We start from the raw sequence: 21,114 nt of genomic DNA, 5'->3' as shown, positions 1-21,114 counted from the left end.
GAAGTCACTTTGAATGTAGTGAGGGAAAGGTCAAAGGGCATGATTAAAATATTTGAAGGTATAAAACACTTCTGGTATTTTACAGCTGTAAAGATAAAGCTGGTTTTCAAAACTTACCATTATCTGTGCTAATAGCAGGACAATGACATTGGAGGACTTACTGCTAGAGATGGCATAAAAGAACTGTCAATAAAGGGAAAAGAGATAAATTTATGCATCACTGCTATATCCTGTGTCAAGAAAAAAGATCATTAAGTAGCATGATTAACACTTATTTAAAAGTGTCTCTTCCATGCCACAATCCTGTATACAACAATTTGTATGGTTAAGGCTATAAAGAAGAGACTTAAATAGTCTCAAAAAAGGATCTAGTTACAGTTTTCCTGTGGGGTAGTGGTTTTAAGTATTACATTGTAACATAAAAGAATTCCCATCTAATAAACTTTTTAGAAACTATGTGATACACCTGACTTTAACATCACTATAAACATTTAAAGAGTTTACTCTGGGTCACTGAAATTGTTACTAGGCTGCTCCTGAGCTCTTTCCAAAATTGTGCTAGATGCCTGGAGACTCTCTTTCCTCCATTTTCTCAACATCTTCCCTCCTCTCATTCAAAGAACTCTTGGGTCTGAAATCCCTACCTCTTTTACCAGAGAGTATTTACCCTCCAGGAAGTTTTCGTATGTTGAGCAGAAAGCAATTGAACATTCTTCTTTTCCTACTTCCAGATTCTCCTTACAAGTGACTCCCACAGTTATTCTTCCAATCTCAAATGCTTCTCTCATTCACTCATTCCAAATATTTGCTGAATATCTACTGCTGTTCTAGATGCCACTGACATCAGTGAACAGAACAGACTGTGGTCTCCTTCTATGACCTTTGGTAAATGTAGTTTTATCTGATTATATAATGTAAGTATATCATCATCAATTTATTTATTAGTTTAACTTTTAATTCCTCACCTGAGGATATTTTTATTAACTGCTTTTTTTTTTTTTTTCAGAGATAGAGACAGGAAGAGGAAGAGAGAGAGAACATTGATGTAACAGAGAAACATCATCTGGTTGCCTCCTGTAGGGTCCCCAGCTGGGGATCAGACCCACAACCTAGGCATGTGTCCTGACCAGGAATTGAACATGCAACCTTTTGGTGCACAGGATAATGCTCTAACCACTGAGCCACACTGGCCAGAACTGTATTCGCTTAACTTTTTAAAAATTCTGTTGTATGTCTTTTAAATGTGTAACTGTTGTTTAAGATCTCAGAAGACAGAAATCTTAAATGGTAAAATTATTTCATAATGCCATATATAATTAAAATTATTTCACAATGCCACATATAATTATAACTCTGTGATACAACATACCTTGGTAAGAGTGATCAGTAATCCTCTGATAGATGTTACAATGATTATTCCAACCAGAATAAAGGAAATATGTTGGGACCAGAACTTCACCTGCCACCACAATGGAAAGAATAAATATCTGTTAAATCTCTGTTCAGAAAGACATGAAGTTTAAGAAGGTGCATTCTGATTGCTTATGTGACTGTGAAAGGAAACTTCATTAGGCCCTATCTGATTAAAAAAAAATTTTTAGGGAAGCAAGCAAGTAGCAACTAAAACACCTATAGGAAGCTGCTGTAAATATCTTCATTAGCAGACATAATGAAGACTTAAGGACAGAAGAAAGAAAGTACAATGAAGTGATTAAAATAACACATATAAATCAGAAGCAACACAGATCTAATGATATAGCTTCAATGTGATAAATGGAAAGCACAAATTAAAAGGAAACCAAATAACAGCTTGACTATTTTTATTATCTGTGACAATTCTCTGATCACTCAAAACTTTTAAGGAATTTTTCATTTTTAATAGAGAATATACAGACATTCTTAGCCATGGGCACTTGAAAAACATGATGATATCTTTTCCTTCTCTTTTATTGCTTCATAGTGAGAGGCAGCTTTGGGATCCTGTGCTTGATTCAGGTCTGCAAAGTATCTGAGGGACAGCTACTATCACTACCATCTAAAAGATGTTATTCAGAATTATGAACCATGGAGTATATAGATGAATTATGGATGGAATATAAATACATATACAGCAACTAAATAGAAATATATAAACAGCAACTGATAAGGAAGAGCATTTCTAAAAATTGAGCCCAGTAAAAAATTTAAAAGGGAAAATAGATATGCATATATGTAGCACTAGTGAAGCATATGTTACAGTATAATTTATATAGTACTTGAAAAGATATCATGCTCCTTCACATGAAAAAGGGTACACTATTGATATACCATTAAAAATGTATGCTTTAAGCTATTTCTTAAGGACTGGAGCTCAATTTGCTCTGGTTCATTTTCATTTTATCCAGCTACTAGGGGCATGTTCAGCTGACATGAATAGATGAGGGTAGCATGCTGTCTGTGGCTAGGATCACAGCACAGGTAAAAGGCCCTCATGGGGACTAGGAATATGACATTGATCTTACTATCAGCCAGGATCACTGGCCATCTGTATATATGAAAAATATACTATTCTATAAATAAAAATATTAAATTTAAATTGGGACAAGAGTGTGTTTAATGACAGTGGTATTATAAAACAGGTGGAACTATGACAAAAATTTGTGCACAGGTTACAGTTATCATGTTTAGCTCAAAGTCCACATTAATTAACAGATTATTTTTTATAGCAGAAATCATTTTTCAGTTCTAATACAGAACACTAATCAGTAGTTAATATTCTACCAGAGGAATCAAAGGTAGGTTGTGTGTTTTAAGATCTCATTAAGTATCACAGAGAGGCGTATCCAAGTGTTTGGTGGTGAGTGGTAGCTGGCTACAGAGAAGTGGAGGAGGAACTATAGAAATAATCAGCATCCATGACAATAGTTAAGTGCCAGCAATTAAATTTGATGTCCATTACACATCTGTCATACAAATGTCAAAATATACAGAGCAGAGTGGGAAGAACAAAAACAGAATCAAGTCCCTATAGTAAGGAATTAGAATATTAATAATGGTAATTTATACCAGATAGAATAGAAAAAAACAGAGAAACTGGGATCTTGATACAACTCTTACATCAAACTGAATCCCCAGATAATTCACAGTGATCTCAATGCCTCTTGTGACAGGATCAGTTTTCCCAACTCGATCAAAAACAATATTAATGGTTGCCTGAAGAGACATAGAACTTTATATTAGAGCATTTCAATAATCACCCACTGTTTCAAAAAGGTGATTCAGAATAATGAATTAATCACCACAACAAATCTTACTGCTGGATGTTTCTAAAAATGCAATTCTATTCTCAATCTAAATCATATATAAGAAATCTATTTTGGCTATTCACATATAGGCAAATAAAAGTCTCTATCTACCCTAGCTTTCTTTTCTGTAAGGAGTAAAGGAGACTAGGCTATGGTACATACACCTTAATTTATCAGGAGCCAGAAATGTAACATTCTGGTAGATGAAGCCAGGGTAACAGAATAAAGGAATTCTAGGGTTATTCCCTGTGGTTATTTTCTGAATGCTCTAACAGCAATCACTAAAATTTCAAAAAGCCAAAAAAGATTAAATGGAAATATCAAAAATACCCAATTAATCCAAAACAAGGCAGAAAAAAAAAGAAAAAGGGGGAAAAAGAACAGTTGAAACATATAAAAACATATAGTTTATGGTTGTTTTAAAGCCAACAATATCAATAGTCACATTAAATGTAGAGTTCTGGCCAAAATGCAGACATAGGTAGAGACCCTTTGCTTCCTTGCACAACCAAAAGGAAGATAACAACCAAACTAAAATCAATAAACAACCAGAAGCACCAGAAAACCAAACTGCATGGAACTCCGACAACCAAGGAATTAAAGAAAAAATCAATCAGAACAATCAGATCAGTAAGGTGACGGACTGTGAAAAACAAATGAAAGTTACCCAAAAATGAAATAAAGCAAAATATTCAGGGAACCAACAGTGACAGGAAGGAAACCTGGACTCAAAGCAATGATTTGGAACAAAAGAGAAAAATAAACATCCAATGGGAACAGAATGAAGAAACAAGAATTCAAAACAGTGAAGAGAGTCTTACAAACCTCTGGCACAACCTGAAATGTCCCAATATCCAAATTACAGGGGTGCCAGAAGGAGAACAAGAGCAGCAAGGAATTGAAAACTTATTTGAACAAATAATGAAGGAAAACTTCCCCAATCTGCAGAAGGAAATAGACTTCTGGGAAGTTCAGAGAGTCCCAAAGAAGCGGGACCCAAAGAGGAACACACCAAGGCACATCATCATTAAGTTACCCCAGATTAAATATAAAGAGAAAATCCTAAAAGAAGCAAGAGGAAAGGAGACAGTTACCTACAAAGGAGTGCCCATTATGCTATCAGCTGATTTGTCAAAAGTAACCTTGCAGGCAAGAAGGGGCTGAAATAAGTATTCCAAGTCATGAAAGACAAAGGCCTACATCCAAGATTACTCTATCCAGCAAAGCTTTCATTTAGAATAGAAGGGCAGATAAAGTGCTTCCCAGAAAAGGTCAAGTTAAAGGAGTTCATCATCACCAAACCATTATTATATGAAATGTTAAAGGGACTTATCTAAGAAAAAGAATGTAAAAAATATGAACAGTAAAATAACAAACTCACAACTTCAACAAATGAACCTAAAAGAAAACAACAAAAATAAAAACTAAGCAAACAATTAGAACAGGAACAAAATCAGAGAAATGGACATCACATGGAGGGATTTCATTGGGGCGGGGGAAGGGAGGAATAGGGGGGAAAGGTACAGGGAAGAAGAAGCATAATTAGTAGGCATAGAATAGATGGGGAGAGATAAAAATGGTATAGGAAACAGAACTCAAAGAACTTATATGTATTACCCATGGACATGAACTAAGAAGTGCAGGAAATGCTGAAGGGTTGGGGGGCAGGGTGGAGGGGGGATAAAGGAGAAAAAATTGGGAAAACTATAATAGCATAATCAATAAAAATACTTAAAAATCAACCAATGGATGCACAAATAAGTGAAACAACAACAATAAAAAATCACATTAAATGTAAATGGTCGAAATCATGGGTTGGCATATGCTATCACTATAATACGATAGCAGCCATAGACAATATGTAGATGAACAGGCTTGGTTGTGTTGCAATAAAAACTTATTTACAAAAGCAGGTGATGGCTGGATTTTACCTATGGGCTGCAGATGGCTGACTGCTGGCCTAAACATGCCAATTAAATAGCAGAGATGGTTAAACGGAATAAAAAAGGAAGACTCAACTACGTGACGCTTAAGAAACCCACTGTAAATATAAAGATACAAATAGGTTAAAAGTAAAAGTATTGAAAAAGATATATTATGTCAATACCAATAAAAAGAAAGCTGGAATGTCTATATTCATTTATATCAGCAAAATAAATTTCAAAGCAAAAAATATTGCCAGGGATTAAGTGGGTCATTTCATAATGATAAAAAGGATCATTTCAACATAGGGTACATAATGACACTAAATATGTATATATTTAATAACAGAGCTTTAAAATACAGGAAACAAAAACCAATAGAACTATAAAAAGAAATAGACAAATTCACAACTAGCTGGAAATTTCAACACCCCTCTCAATAACTAACTGGTAAGAAAAGTAGTTGAAATTCAGTAAGGATATAGAAAGCTTTAACAATATTATCAAACTTGAACTAATTGACATTTATAGCACATTCCAGCCAAAAGCATAACTCATAATAGGAAATAAAAAGATAAACTGGACTTCATCCAGTCAAGAACTTCTGTTTTTTTAAAGGTACTATTAAGAGAATGAAAAGCCAAACCACTGACTGAGAGAAAATATTTGAAAATCATGCATTTGATAAGGAATTTTCACCATCCACAAAAATAAATTCAAAGTAGATTAAATACTTAAATATAAGTCATGACACCATAAAAGTCCTAGAGGAGAACACAGGCAGGAAAATCTCAGATACTTCAAGCAGCAATATTTTCAATGATATGTCCCCTAGAGCAAGGGACATAAAGGAAAGAATAAACAATTCGACCTCATTAAAATAAAAAGCTTCTGAATGGCTAAAAAAACATCAGCAAATGAAAAGGGAACCAACTATATGGGAAAATATATTTGCCAATAATACCCTGAACAAGGGTTTGATCTACAAAATATATAGAGAACTCACATGACTCCACTCCAGGAAGACAAGCAACCCAATTAAAAAATGGGCAAAGGCCTTGAACAGACACTTCTCCAAGGAGGACATACAGAGGGCTCAGAGACATATGAAAGGATGCTTAGCATCACTAGCCATCAGAGAGATGCAAATTAAAACCACAATGAGATACCACTTCACATGGGTCAGAACTGCCATCATAAACAGAGAAACAAACAACAAGTGCTGGAAAGGTTGTGGAGAAAAGGGAACCCTAGTGAGGGTGAGAATGCAGACTAATACAGCCACTGTGGAAAACCGTATCTAATTTCCTCAGAAAACTGAAAATGGAACTGCCTTTTGATCTGGCAATTCCACTGCTGGGATTATACCCTAAGAACCCTGAAACACAGATTCAAAAGAACCTATGCACCCCAATGTTCATAGCAGCACAATTTTCAATAGCCAAGTGCCTGAAGCAACCCAAGTGCCCACTGGTGAATGAATGGATAAAAAAACTCTGATACATTTACACAATGGAATACTACACAGCAGAAAGAAAGAAGGAGCTCCTACTCTTTGTGACAGCATGGATGGAACTGGAGAGCATTATGCTAAGTGAAGTAAGCCAGATGGTGAAAAACAAATACCATATGATTTCACCTATAAGTGGAACCTAATCAACAAAACAAACAAACAAACAAAATATAACCAGAAACATTGAAATAAGGAACTGACAGTAATCACAGGGGAGTGGGGAGAAGAGGGGAAGGTCCATCAAAGAACATATATAAAGGACACATGGATAAAGCCAAAGGAGGTAGGTTCAGTGGTGGGAGGTGGGAATGGGTAGGGCAGGGGGCCATGGTGGGGTGAAAATGGAGACAACTGTACTTGAACAATAAAAAACCCCAAACATTTAAAGATTGGCAAAAATATGAATAGATGTATCACCAAAGAGGATGAACAGGTGGCAAATAAGAATGTGAAAAGTGGTTCAACATCATTAGACATTAGGGAAATGTGAATTAAATTTAATACCATCTCATACCTATTAGAATGTCTGAAGTTAAAAGGACTGACCATATGAAGTGTTGATGAGGATGTAGGGTAACAAACTCGCATACACTGCAGGTGGGAATGTAAATGGTACAATCTCTTTAGAAAATTTTGGCCATTTCTTCACAAACTATCTGTCATATGATTTTGCTATTTTAAACCTAAGTTTTTCCTCCCAAGAGAAAAGAGAACATATGTCCATATACAGACTTGTGCTCAAATTTTCACAGCAGTGTTAGTTGTAATATCCCCAAACTGGAAACAAACAATATTCATCAGTAGGAGAGGAGATAAACAAATGGTGATATACCCATACCATGGAATACTATTCAGCAATAAAAAGAATAAACTATTGATACACATAATATGGATGAAACTTAAAATAATTTATTGAGTAAAAAAAGCCAGACAGAAAAGGGGTATATACTATAAGATTCCATTTATATAAAATTCTAGAAAATAGAAACTAATGTATAATCACAACAGATTACTGATTGCCTGGGGACTGAGGGCATGGGAGAGGCGTTACAAAGGAGTACAAAGAAACTTTTAGAAGTGACGTGTGGGTATTTTCTCTATCTTGATTATGGTGATGATTGTTGCACAGGTATACATTTGTCAAAGCTTACCAAATTATACACTTTAAATATGTGCAGTCTAATGAACGCAAATATATCTCAATAAAACTTAAAAAATGATGTGTTTCTTAAAAAAGCTCATCATTTGGGAGAGGAGTTGAGGAGCTGGATGAAGGGATTAAGTACAAATTAGCAGTTACAAAATAGTGATGGGATGTAAAGTACAGCATAGGAAACATAGTCAATAATATTGTAATTGTGTGTGGTACCAAGTGAGTACTAGACTTACTGGGGGGGATCACTTCATAAATTATATAAATGTCTAACCACTATGCTTTACACCTGAAACTACCATAATACTGAACCTCAACTGTAATTGGGAAAACAAAAACCAAAACAAAAACCAAAAACCAAAAAAAAAAAACCAAAAACAAAACAAAACTCCCCTAAAGGCTGCATCTCAGGAAGAAGCTTTCAGCAGCTTAGCTAACTGGACACACTATCTTCATTTATCCTCTCCCACCAAATGAACCAAGATTTAAAAATGTCATCTGAATTTGAATTGACATCAAATTATTATAACATTAGACCAGTTAAATCCGAATCCTGCAATGATCAAAATGAACTAAAAACTCCTCCTTGTGCAAACACAGTCCCAGTAGAAAGGTTACCAAACCAGAAAGTTAAATCATCCTCTTCTATAATCACACTGAAACCCATTAATACCTGCAGATGAGTCACAACTAAAGACAAATAAAATGCCATAGAGAATAAATATTAAGGGAGAACCACAAAAGAATAAGATCTATAAACACATAGGATGAATTTATCTATAGAAATACACTTTACAATTAACTTTGGACTTCATTTTTAGGTATATACACATTACTAAAAAGGACAGGTGGCTTCTGTTGTGCACTGAAGGTAGAAGCTGAGTTACATACAGTCACATACTCATGAGTAATATGGAAAGCAGAATGTAAAATAAACTGCCATATTTGCTTCATATATTTCGTAATTTAAGAACTTACTAATGATTTCTGACATAAGAAAAATGCAACCTTCCTTCTCTACGTGACTTAAAAAGAAGAAAGGAAAAAGAGAGAGACTCAAAGATGATCACATTCTCTGTTAACACTAGGATTTGAAAATTAGGTTGGAATTTAGTTCAATACCTCAGTCAAACCCACTTTTCTCTTTCTGCCATTACCAGGGTAAATTACCTAAACTGTGACAGTTAAAAATATGCTTACCATGAAAATTTTCCAAACACAGTAAATAGAGAAAAAGTAACCCAGAAAATTAAAATATTTCCCCTTGAAAGTTTTGGAGTATTCTATTCTCTCCTGAGGGAAAACAAACACAAAACATGGTCAGTTTCAGCTAAATGTAAATTTATATTTAACATAAATAAATTACTTGTTCAGGCTAAGTTAAAACACACACACACACACACACGATAATACTAATATTAAAATAATAGTAGTAGTGGGCAACATTTACTGAATATTCCTTTCAGCCAGAATGTGAGATAAACACCTTGTATGCATTACCTTCTTTAATCTTCGTAGCTCTTTTTGGGTTATATTCTATCACCTTAATTTTATAGATCAGAAAACTGAAGGTTAAGAGTTTAAATAACTTCTCCAAGGTCACACAGCTAGTGAGGAGGGGAAGTTCGGCTCAGGTCTATCTGTCCCCAAAGTTTATGTTAACCTCTATGCTATAGGGCTACTGCTGTGAAGTGATCCTCAAAAAGGATTTAAAAAGTTGAAACAGCTTTAACTAATACATTTGTGCATATTTAAGTTATATTGTATTTTAGGTATAAATAAAAAAGCTACTTCTTATAGTTAGGCCACTTCTCAATCCAGGTCCTTTAAAATACAGCTAGATCATGACAGAAAAATGTCTTCTTGCTTTTATGACTTGTAAGGGAATAAAAAGCAATCAGAAGAGCTGCCATCTTGATCCTGGGTCAGTAGGAAGTGGTGTGTTCTACCTTCCTAGATATTGAAAAGCCTCTTTTGACTATTCTACTAATTTCTATTACTGAGTGTTCCATTAAGGATTTTGCTAGTGGTAGGAGCAATGTCTTGAACAGTGTAGATTTCTAATGCTTCAAGGCTAATATTTAAGCTATGAGGTGCCTCTTGCACTGCTTGGCCATAGAGGACACTAAAAAGCTATGTAGTCTTGTTCTCTCTTCAATCATAGTGACAAAAACACACTTCAGTTTCCTTGTTCTGTACCTTGGTAGCATATAGATCAGCTGTTTCCAGAAAAAGCTGCCTGCTTAGTTCTTCCAAAGCATCTACTTCCTGTTGAATAAGGGTAAGATCTGGCACAAAATAGGAATCAAGGTTTAAACCACACAAAAGTTTCAAGAAATAGAAATGAAGAAAGCATATGCTTTTGGTTTCTCCTATACTGTATCCTAGGAACTGCTTGTATTTTCAATTTCCTGCTTCATAGCCAGCAGTACTACTTCAGACCAATTTTCCCAACCTCCAACACAGGTGTGTAAAAGTGTCTCCATCAAGAGCATCACCACCAAACACCCTACCACTGTTTGTTATTAGCTCAAGTAGCTCAGGCAGATGGTTTTGTGGGGTTTTTTTGGCTTAATCTAGTTAGCTAGATTAAGTCAAATGTAATCTTGGAAATCTCAAGTGGTTACAAAGTAAGAAAAATACCTATAATATAGTATAGTTTCTCATAAGTTATCTGAATAAATATAATATTGGAAAAGGGAACTACTATTTACTGAGTTCTTTTTTTTTTTTAAATATATTTTATTGATTATGCTATTACAGTTGTCCCATTTCCCCGTTCACTCCCCTCCCCCCCTGTGCCCCCTCTCCCACCCACCTTCCCCCCCTTTAGTCCATGTCCATATGTAATACTTATGAGTTCTTTAGCTTCTACATTTCCCGTACTATTCTTGCCCTCCCCCCTATCTATTTTCAACCTACATTCTATGCTACTTATTCTCTATACCTTTTCCCCCTCTCTCCTCCTCCCACCCCTACTGCTAGCCCCCCCTTGTGCCCTCTATTTCTGTGGTTCTGTTCCTATTCTAGTTGTTTACTTAGTTTCTTTTGGTTTTGCTTTAGGTGTGGTTGTTAATAATTGTGAGTTTGCTGTCCTTTTACTATACATGTCTTTTCTTTATCTTCTTTTCTTTGATAAGTCCCTTTAGCATTTCATAAAGTAAGGGCTTGGTGATGATGAACTCCTTTAATTTGACCTTATCTAAAAAGCACTTTATCTTCTCTTCCATTCTAAATGAGAGCTTTGCTGGATAGAGCAATCTGGGATGTAGGTCCTTGTCTTTCATGACTTGGAATATTTCTTTCCAGCCCCTTCTTGCCTGTAAGGTCTCTTTGGAGAAATCAGCTGACAGTCTGATGGGAACTCCTTTGTAGGTTACTGTCCCCTTGTCTCTTGCTGCTTCTAGGATTCTCTCCTTCGTTTTTACCTTGGCTAATGTAATTATGATGTGCCTTGGTGTGTTTCTTCTTGGGTCCAACTTCTTTGGGGCTCTCTGCGCTCCTTGAATTTCTTGGAAGACTGTTCCCTTTGCCAGTTTGGGGAAGTTCTCCTTTATTATTTGTTCAAATAACTTTTCCACTTGTTGGTCTTCCCCTTCTGGTACCCCTATAATTCGGATGTTGGAACGTTTAAAGGTGTCCTCGATGGTCTTAAGCTTTTCTTCGATTTTTTGAATTCTTATTTCATCACGCTCTCCTGCTTGGTTGATTCTATCTTCCTTCTGGTCCACTGTGTTGTTTTGAGATTCAGATTCCTTCCTTTCACAATTGGCTCTTCTCCGTGTGTCTTCCTGCATCCCTTTTATGGTAATCTGCATTTTTTCATGTAATTTGGATCCAAAATCCACCAGTTCCGTGAGCTTCCTGATCACCAGTGTTTTGAACTGTGCATCTGATAGATTGGCTATTTCTTGGTCACTCAAAAGGATGAGTCCTGGGGGTCTGATCTGTTCTGCTGGAAACATATCTTACGTCTTTCCCCGTCTCTCCTATTATTTTACTTATTTATTTATTTTTTCTCTGGTCTGGTCGCTCTTGTTACGGTGGGGGGCGGAGCCTTAGGTGTTCACCGGTGCTGGGCGCCCCAGTCGCTAGCTTGTGACGTTATATGTGGGGGCAGGGGTGGGAGCGGGGACAGGAGGGATCAATGGCGACCCTTCCGTTCTCCTGGAGTCAGACACTTCCCTGGGCTTCTGGGCTGTGAGCTCTGCCCTGATCCCCAGTCGCTGCCCCAGTGATTCCCCCAGCCGCCACTTGCGTACTCAGGGATCACCGCTGCACCGCTGCGCTTGCTCCTGCGTCCCGGATTGCTGTTGCGCCGATTCTGCGCCAAATTTCCCCCGACCTACACGCGCCTGCGACCCGCGCCAGCCCCACGCCTGCTCGCTCGGCTCGTAGTCCCCTACCAGTCTGGATGTACGGGTCTACTTCAACTTCTAGGCTGTCCGACTTCCATTTAGATAAATCCTCTGACAGTTCTGATATTATGACTGCAAATCATTGTTGTAAATTATTGTGGTTCTGTTCTTGGTTGTGCGAGGAGGTACGGTGCGCCCACCTATTCCTCCATCTTGCCGGAAGTCCTATTTACTGAGTTCTAATACAGGCTATGATTTATGACATTTCCTTCTTTAGTTCTTTAGAGACATTATCTTCCATTATTCTTATAACACTCCTGTGAGATAGGAGTTATTGTCCATATTGCAGATAAGTAAAGCTCAGAGAGTCAAATAATTTGCTGAAAGTCACACAGCTAATAGGTGTGGATGTTAAGTCAGATCTTACTCTAAGGCCTGCTCTTTCCATTACACTAGGCCACTTTCAAGAACTCAGTGAGGTCACGCTATCATTCTCTCCAGTTGAGAAAACAGGCTGAGAAGTTGAATCCTGATACTTTTGTTGAATTGATTTAGCGTCACTAAGATAGCTAAAGCCTAAACTTTGGCTTTCATGGATTTTTAAGTAATAAAAATAATAAAGACAGCCCCTTCTAAAACAGAAACATTGACTTTAATCTAAATCCTCCCTCCTCCGTGATTTTCTCCACTACACAAATCAGCACTTCGGTTCCTTCCTCAGCAGTGGCTACTATTGGCATGGTTCAGCCACCAAACAATAGAGTTTAACAAGTTAACATGTTTGTCCTCTCATGATTAGATAGTAAGCTCCTTGAAAAGTGAGGTTGTATTCTGTTCATAATTTTAGGAGATGTGAAATAACTGTTTCTTGATTAAATTAAAGTAATTCATTCCCTAACCCCCACCCCCACCTCTGGTCATCCTACATTTCTTTGGTTTAATTCTTACCTGCATTTGACCCCAGAAAGATATGTCATAAATTTTTTTTAAAGATTTTATTTATTTATTTTTAGAGAGGGAAGGGAAGGAGATAGAGACAGAGAGAAACATCAATGTGTGGTTGCTGGGGGTCATGGCCTGCAACCCAGGCATGTACACTGACGGGAATCGAACCTGAGATACTTTGGTTCAAAGCCCGCACTCAATCCACTGAGCTATGCCAGCCAGGGCTAGATATGTCATAATTTAGAGCAAGAAAAGATTACATCCCTTTTCATTAATTGAAGCAAAAGGGAATTTGGATTTCCTCAAGCCAGAGCAACAGGAATATCCTACCCCACTCCTGGGCCCCCAACGTTTTGACTTGAGAGCCTGATAGCCACAAAGAGATTTGGTTACTCAATTTGGGAATTAGTTTAACACTGCAACCAGGTGGGCAACAACAATCCATTAACCCAATCTCCTTGATTTTTAAACCAAAAAGTCACTGGAGATACACAGCTGCTTAAAATTTACTTAGGAAAACTGACTGTTTTAGAAATAGGCCCTTACCATCTTATATACAGACCATACATTTTAGGCAGCCATTATGTTTTACAGTTGTTTTTTAGAGTTGGAAAATGTAGTAGTGTAATGGAAAGAAGTAAGTTCTGGTTCTATCTTTGCCACAAACCACTGTGTGACTTAACTTCCTCTGGGTCTCTTTTCTCATCTGTAAAATGGAAAGACTCACTTGTTAGGACCTGTCTAGCTCAAAGACAATGGCTTTACGATTTTAGGGTCATCTATGGGTATTGGAAAGATGACTGCACACAATTTCCTAAGCTTAGCCCTGGCCTGCTGGACTATGGATGTAGTCAGCTACCTTAGAAGAGACTATCCTAAACTACTTTTTTCTCTTGCCCTTGGTCCAGAGTTGAGAAAAAGAATGTATGGTGCCATCTGATTACTAGACTTATCAGGGAGATCACTTTGTAAGTTATATAAATACTAATCACTATTTGCACACCTGAAACTAACATAATATTGAATGTCAACTTTAATTTAAAAAAAGGGAGTTTAGGGATAAAGGATACTTTCACTTCCTGGTGCTGAAGTAGTAACACTTTTGATCATTCCCCAGAATCCTGATGGTTTGTTATGTATCTCCCCCTTCTGGAACATAGTTCTCCGTGTCATTGCCATCCTGAAATGAAAAACAAAAAAACAACCAAAAAACAAAAACAAACCAAACCAAACCTAAGCAAGGAAGCATGGACCCTCATAATCCATTCTCATTCACCATCTAGTCTCATTACTACCTTTGCCTCTTTTATCTGCTGAGGTGTTCATGGAAGGATGAAAATTCTGGAGTCCCACTTTTTCACACCTTATAACTAAGGGGAAACTATACACTCCCAAAAGCAATGAGGCCTAAGTGAAGATGACAGAATTTGGAGTAGGCAATAAGTTTGAAGAATGGCTCTGCCACTAAGAAGCTGTGAGACCTTTGAGTTTTCATTTCCTCATCTCTGGATAGTTGTGCAGATCAATGAAATAATATAAAAGAACTCATGTTATAAACAAAGTGCTATACACATATTAATAATTATCACTATTATCATTTAAGGACAAAATAAAGTGATAGCTAACACATCTAACTAAAGGACCAGGTACAGGATAGGAACTCAACAAATATTTCTTCCCAGAAGAAGAAAAAAGAAAATACCTCAGCAAAGTCACACAATCCTGGACTCTTCTAAAACATCATCATTCTCTCTCTAACTCCAATCTCCTTCCACTACTGAATAAGTTAACAGGGACTACTATGCCTTCCCTTGTCCTCTTAATCTATGGAGAACCCACCACCTCAGTAGTAGCTGCTGCCATGTTCCAGCCTACCAACATAGGTATTAAGAACAGGGTCTTTGTGAGGAAAAGAAGATAAGTTGTGCACAAATGGTTACTTGAAGGGTATAATGGGCCAAAACCTATAGGCCTAAAATAAACCAGTATGAATCTAATAAAAATATAGTGGTAGGACTAAAGAAAAGTTTAACTCAAGGTAGACATTTTGGAGTGACAAGTGCTGAGGAGGAAGAGACAGTACTGATTATTTATATTTGGGACCAATGCAAATAATACTAATGGCATTTCTGTGGTCTAAAATTTTTTAAGCTATTGGTATTAACAATAAAGAATATTAAGCCATGTTTGTTTAATTACTTCCTTCTCAAAATGACCTTTGCTTGGATACTGAGTGAGTGGAATATAGTTCCAATTTGGTTCTTTCTGCCTTTTCCTTTAATTATACACATATTCACTATAACTCAGTATTCCTGGAAGATATAATAAATAACCAAGAACAGGCTCAGACCTAGGGAGATTTTGAGTTAACAAGACTTATAACATTTAGCTTTCTATTTTCATAGTTGGGAAAACTGGACAAGTATAAGGAAGAAGTTCTATTCCATTCATTTAAATGTTCACTTCATCTTACCATACTGGATTAAAGGAGAGGCAGTGGGGATAGAGGGAGCACACAGCACATTTCTATTGTCCTTAGTTTCAATGTGTACAATACAGCAAACACAATGACTGGCTGTGGAGTGGAACTGGTTAATTATGTGAAAGTGACTGACACTGAATTGTGGCCCCATAACAGGGAGAGAGGTATGATCACTAGAGGTGAGAGTTGGCTGCATATGGACAAGCATCGCCTTGTTTTAAACAATTCACTTTTACTTTCAGTTTTATCACCTTCCTCTAAACCAATTTTTCTCTTATCAAATAAGTTGCAGATAAATAAGAACTATTAATACATTTAAAAAAGAAAAAGTAACAAAAAATTTCTGAAAAAGGAAAAAAAATTAGGTCCTATAGAAGTAGCTGACTGTTTTTTTTTTTTAAAGATTTTATTTATTTATTTTTAGAGAGGGAAGGGAGGGAGAAAGAGAGAGAGAAACATCAATGTGTGGTTGCTGGGGGTCATGGCCTGCAACCCAGGCATGTACCCTGACTGGGAATCGAAACTGTGACACTTTGGTTCGCAGCCCGTGCTCAATCCACTGAGCTACACTAGCTAGGGCGACAGCAGTTGACTTTTATCTTGAGCTTCCCTTCACCATTATCACTACTATTACCATGATTATCATCACTATTGACTCTTTATAACAGGGCTAGGTCCGGAACAAGAATAATATGCCTATTACTAGCTGAATGCCTTTTAAAAACCCACAACCTGGAAAAACATATGCAATTGGCTGAGGTTTGGTGGTAGTCTTCAAGTGAAGAGGCTGAAAATTGTTTGCTATGATTTAAATACGCTACCCTGCTGTTTTCTGGTCTCCATCATTTCCAGTGGGAAGTCAGCTATTACTTTTTTCCTTTAATTAAACATTTTATTTTGAGATAATTATAGGCTCACATGTGGTTGTAAAATAATAGAGAGAGATCTCATGCTTTCCCCAAATTTCCCCAATGGAAACACCTTGCAAATTTGTAGTACAATATCATAACCAGGGTATTGACATGGATACAGTCAAGTTATAGAACATTTCTATCACTATAAGGATTCCTCATGTTGCCCTTGGATAGCCCATTTTCTTCCTCCCACCTCCAACCCCTGTCTAAACCCTGGCAACCATGAATCTGTTTTTCCCTTTCCATTTTGTCATTTCAAAAATGTTTATAAGTAGAATCATACAGTATGTGTAACCTTTGTGGATTGGCAATTCTGTCTCAAGAGTAGACCCCCTTCTATTTTTGGCTTACATTTTCTTAGGCTGTCTGATATTTACTTTGCCTATGTACTGTTTAGTGATGAGGCAGATTTGGGGCAGTTTATACCTAGATTCCATTGATTGGCTGCCTCCTGTATGAGCCAGGGAATTGAACCTGAAATGTTTTGATGTATGGGATGACATTCAACCAATTGAACCACCTGGCTGGGGCTATACTTAGATTTTAGCTCTTACCCTTCTGCATTTCTCTTGCTTCCAAAAATTTCCTTTTAGACTTCCAGTTACTTTGCCTATTTAAACTCTATCAATCTGTATACCCGAGTGGATGCTGAGAAGGGTGGATGGTGGTTGAAGAGCACCCCTGGGCAAGAAAGCCACAAACATGCAGTTACCTGACACTTTTTCTTTTTCAAATTTCTACTTGTCTTTGTTCATTTCCCAGTGTTTTCAAGAGTTTGTTTTTTAAATAATTTTTCCAGTTTTTATGATTTTCTATAGAAGGAATTGCTTGAACTCTTTATAGTGCCATTCCTGGAAATTTCCTCTATATGATTTGATGGCAGCTATGGCTGGGTGTTGAAATTTCACCAGTGAATATATTTTTTCCCCATCCCTATAAATTTTCAAAAGAGAGACTAAAATATTCTAACTCAAGGATAGAAGTTGAGATTTTTTCTTCATAGGAATAGCTTGCATTTAACTTTTACATATTAATAGACTGTAATCTTTTTTGTACATCATAAATATAAATTCAGAATTTGTTGGCTGAAAGGGAACCTACAGACACTTTAGTCAACCCTGTCATTTTACAAATAAGGAAACTGAGACAGCGTAGTATTTGCTCAAGATCACTTAGACAAGTTCATTGTAATGTGATTGTTTAGCTCAAGTTCTTTTCATTATACTATGGTGTAGTTGAACGGCTGTATTTTCTATCTTTCACGAAACCGTAATTTCAAAATTGTACTAGTACTGGTTGTGAATAGACTATATTTTAGCTATATCATAGATTGCCAACATAAAAGCTTTAATATCTAAGTCACCAGGAGAACAAAACAAAATAAACAATTCTCTCAACCAGAAAAAAGCTGAAAGGCTTTCATCACTAAGCCAGCATGCTCATACTATCTGAACTAAGGTTTTGATGAATGTTTTCCAAATACTATAAACCTCATCTGCTATTCAGTGAGAAGACAGTGTACCTCTTTCCTGCTGCTACTTTCAACCATTAACTTTTTTGTTTATAACAGATGTTATTTTTCTTGTATGTCATCTATGATCCTCTGCTGTTAAACTGAAAGATGGTCTATAAGAGTTTGTAAAATGGTTTTTCTACATCTTGGTAAACAGCAAAGGCATTGTAGAAATTGCAGGGTTGTCATGTTGGCTATCTATCTGCCCTGCTAGCTTCACTGGGTGAAGAACTATGGTAACTAGGTCAAGATGGGAGGCTGATTTATCTGAGAGCCACTCAAATTAATGAGACCCATTGCAGGACCACAAACCATCCCAGATCCTGACTAGACAAGGTCTATAGGGATACTTCAGAGCCAATTACTAACCATTACTAGTGATAGAGTGGCTGAAAAATGCACATCTGAACTTGAATTTATATTCATCTCTTGGTATGAATAAAAGAAATACAGTAAAAGGCAGAATGTTCTTAGGAATCAAGATAGTCTTGTTCCTGTAAGTGTCTTCTAATATTGAATATTGTTGCTTTTATTGTTATGCTTTTAAAATTTGCATTCATAGTCATTCATATAAAATAAAGAATAAATGTAAACAAAATATTTAAGTAAATAAATGTATGTGAATCTATTTTCAATATCCCAGTAATGATATATAGAAATGGAGACAAATAATTAATTGGTAAATCTGGGCCGCTTTATCACTCTAATGTCTATTGTTATCTCTTACATCAAGGCTTCTTTGACTTGACTATGGGTCTTATAAAAAAGTGTTGAAGGAAGAAACATGAAATGCAAAAACACTTACATAACTTAAAACCTCTATGTCATCATTTTTATATGGTTATAATAACTTTAACAAAGACAGTAGATTAATAAGCTTCATGAAGGTAGAAGATTATCCTGTTCATCTTTGTATTTCTGTGTATTATTCGGCATTTAGTACAGTACCCAGAATAAACTAGGCTTTCTGTAATTATTAAGTGAATGAATACATGAATGAATAAATGAAAGCAAAGCATTAAAAGCAAATGATTATCCTGCAGAGATTATTAATAAGTTCAATAGTTTTCCTTACCTATGTATAATTCACTGTTCTAAGAACTTTATATGTCAGCTCATTATTTCTACTTTACAGATGAGGAAACCAAGACATAAGGAGATAAAGTAACTAGTTTAAGGACCCTATGAGTTGTAGGCCAAGGATTCAAATTCAGACAGTCTGAGTCTAGAGCTTATGCCTTTACCCACTGTGATATAGATTTCTAGAAATGTCACTTTGAAAACATACATTTCAAACACTTTTAAAATAATAAAAACAACAATAGCTACAGACAAATTTTTTAAAGTAGAGAAAAGAAAGTTGAAAAGTCATGAAAAAGTTTGTAAAAATTCAGGACAATAGACTTTTAAAGCATCTAGTGTAGACTACCTTCAATATAAAATATTCTAATGACTTATCTCAATATAAAAAATTCTAATATTCTAATGATATATCTTCAATATAAAAATTCTAAGAATTTATCTAAAGTCAGGAAGTAGGTTGTACTTGAAATTTTTCTTTCATATAGGGCTAGATATTAAGTCTTTGATGATAACTTATAATGAAATTGAGTAAGAGGAAATTCCCTGTTAGCATCAATTCATAGCCAAGTTTTTGTTTAGAAATTCTACAGTACAGGTTTTTTTTAATGTGCTGATTTCTTACCTTTTCTTTTTGCTTATGATCATATCCATGGTTTGGAGCAGTCGCCGTTCCAGGGCTAGAATATCTATGTCAGTTACATTCCTATAACAAGCACAAATTATTAGCAATGTTTTGGGGTCCCATCCTTGGGCATAATACAAGGCAGCTGGAGAAACACATAAGCTTCAATGTTACCCAGCAATTCAAGAACTTGTCTCTTTCTAAAAAATATTAAAATGAGCAAAAAAGCTTTTGTTGTCATTTTTTATAGCTAATTCTTCTGGGGTCTCAGGGCAATGAAAGGTAACTAGCTCTCTCATAGCCTTTCTATGCTTCCATTCAGTGACATTTATGATGCACGTGTAAGCACACTTTTAACTTGGCATTGTTCTCTACTGTTCTACTTTTTTTAGAAATTAATTTGTTGAGATTAGCTCACATTTCTGTCCTCTAGAAATGTGCCTTTAAAGTGGGGACTTTAAAAGTCCAGGTAGGGGGTGGAGAGAGTCAAACTGAAATTACCACTAATAATTACCAATATTGTTTGCCCTTATTTTTCCTACATTTATTTATAAAGATTCCCAGGCAATGCCTGGGAATAAGGACAGAGGAAAAGAAGAGAAAGGCAGTGTCCAGGTATGTTTAAGTATTAATGATGGTGGCATGATATGACATATGTATTCAAGAAGTAAAGGGAAAAAAAAAGAGACAAAGTTCTCATTACCTGAGGAAGTAGGACATGTAAGTGTATGGGCAGTTGACAGCACCGAATCCAGAAAGAAGAGCCACGAGAGTCACACCAATTACACCTACCCGGCTGATGAGCTGTTCTATGGATAAGATTCCTGAAAACATCAAAGTGCATTAGTACCAGGTAACAGAGATGAAATGGCTTTCATCTGCACTGCAAAAGGAAACATCACTAAAATTATCAACCATTACATACAACTAGCATACAGAGGCCAGATTTTATTACTGTGTAGATAATTTATAATAAATATGTAAGAGTCTATTGATTTTCCTTCTATTTAATATGTTTCCCAGAATCATCTCTATTATTGGATGATGGTAATAATAAAATAAGAATAACAACATAATTATAAATAATACTATTGACTGTTTATTCAAGGTAGTATGAACTCTAACAAAGTATAAGAAACTTGTACTTTCAGTATAAGTTTTGGCCAAAGGAAAAAAAAAAACAACAGAAAAACAGGAAAGTAAATTTGCTGGAAGAGCATATATGGCAGGTAGCAACCTCTGCTCTAGTCACCTTCAAAATATATATTTCCTCCTTAGGTCATACGCTCTTTAGCTTATGTGTTACTCATTTTTTTTTTCAAACT

At 36.1% G+C, this 21,114-nt stretch overlaps 1 protein-coding gene across 2 annotated transcripts in view; it reads right to left on the bottom strand.

The window, feature by feature from the left end:
- The window catches only part of LOC114488724 (Golgi pH regulator), a 65,910-nt gene that overhangs the window by 1,661 nt on the left and 43,135 nt on the right, over positions 1–21,114 (bottom strand). The window contains exons 6-13 of one of the 2 annotated variants that reach the window (XM_028502473.2): positions 20,493–20,613; positions 19,790–19,870; positions 14,246–14,355; positions 10,072–10,160; positions 9,073–9,165; positions 3,097–3,192; positions 1,370–1,459; positions 118–183 (exon numbers count right to left, since the gene is read on the bottom strand). In XM_028502473.2, coding sequence (XP_028358274.1) covers positions 118–183; positions 1,370–1,459; positions 3,097–3,192; positions 9,073–9,165; positions 10,072–10,160; positions 14,246–14,355; positions 19,790–19,870; positions 20,493–20,613 — 746 coding nt within the window. The remainder of the gene's footprint in view (positions 1–117; positions 184–1,369; positions 1,460–3,096; positions 3,193–9,072; positions 9,166–10,071; positions 10,161–14,245; positions 14,356–19,789; positions 19,871–20,492; positions 20,614–21,114) is intronic. The other variant, XM_028502474.2, reaches the window with a different exon arrangement.

This window comes from Phyllostomus discolor, chromosome 14 (genome assembly GCF_004126475.2).
Source record: "Phyllostomus discolor isolate MPI-MPIP mPhyDis1 chromosome 14, mPhyDis1.pri.v3, whole genome shotgun sequence".
Lineage (NCBI taxonomy): Eukaryota > Metazoa > Chordata > Mammalia > Chiroptera > Phyllostomidae > Phyllostomus > Phyllostomus discolor.
The sequence above is the reverse complement of the archived record's forward strand: the minus strand, read 5'-3'. Positions and strand labels throughout refer to the sequence as shown.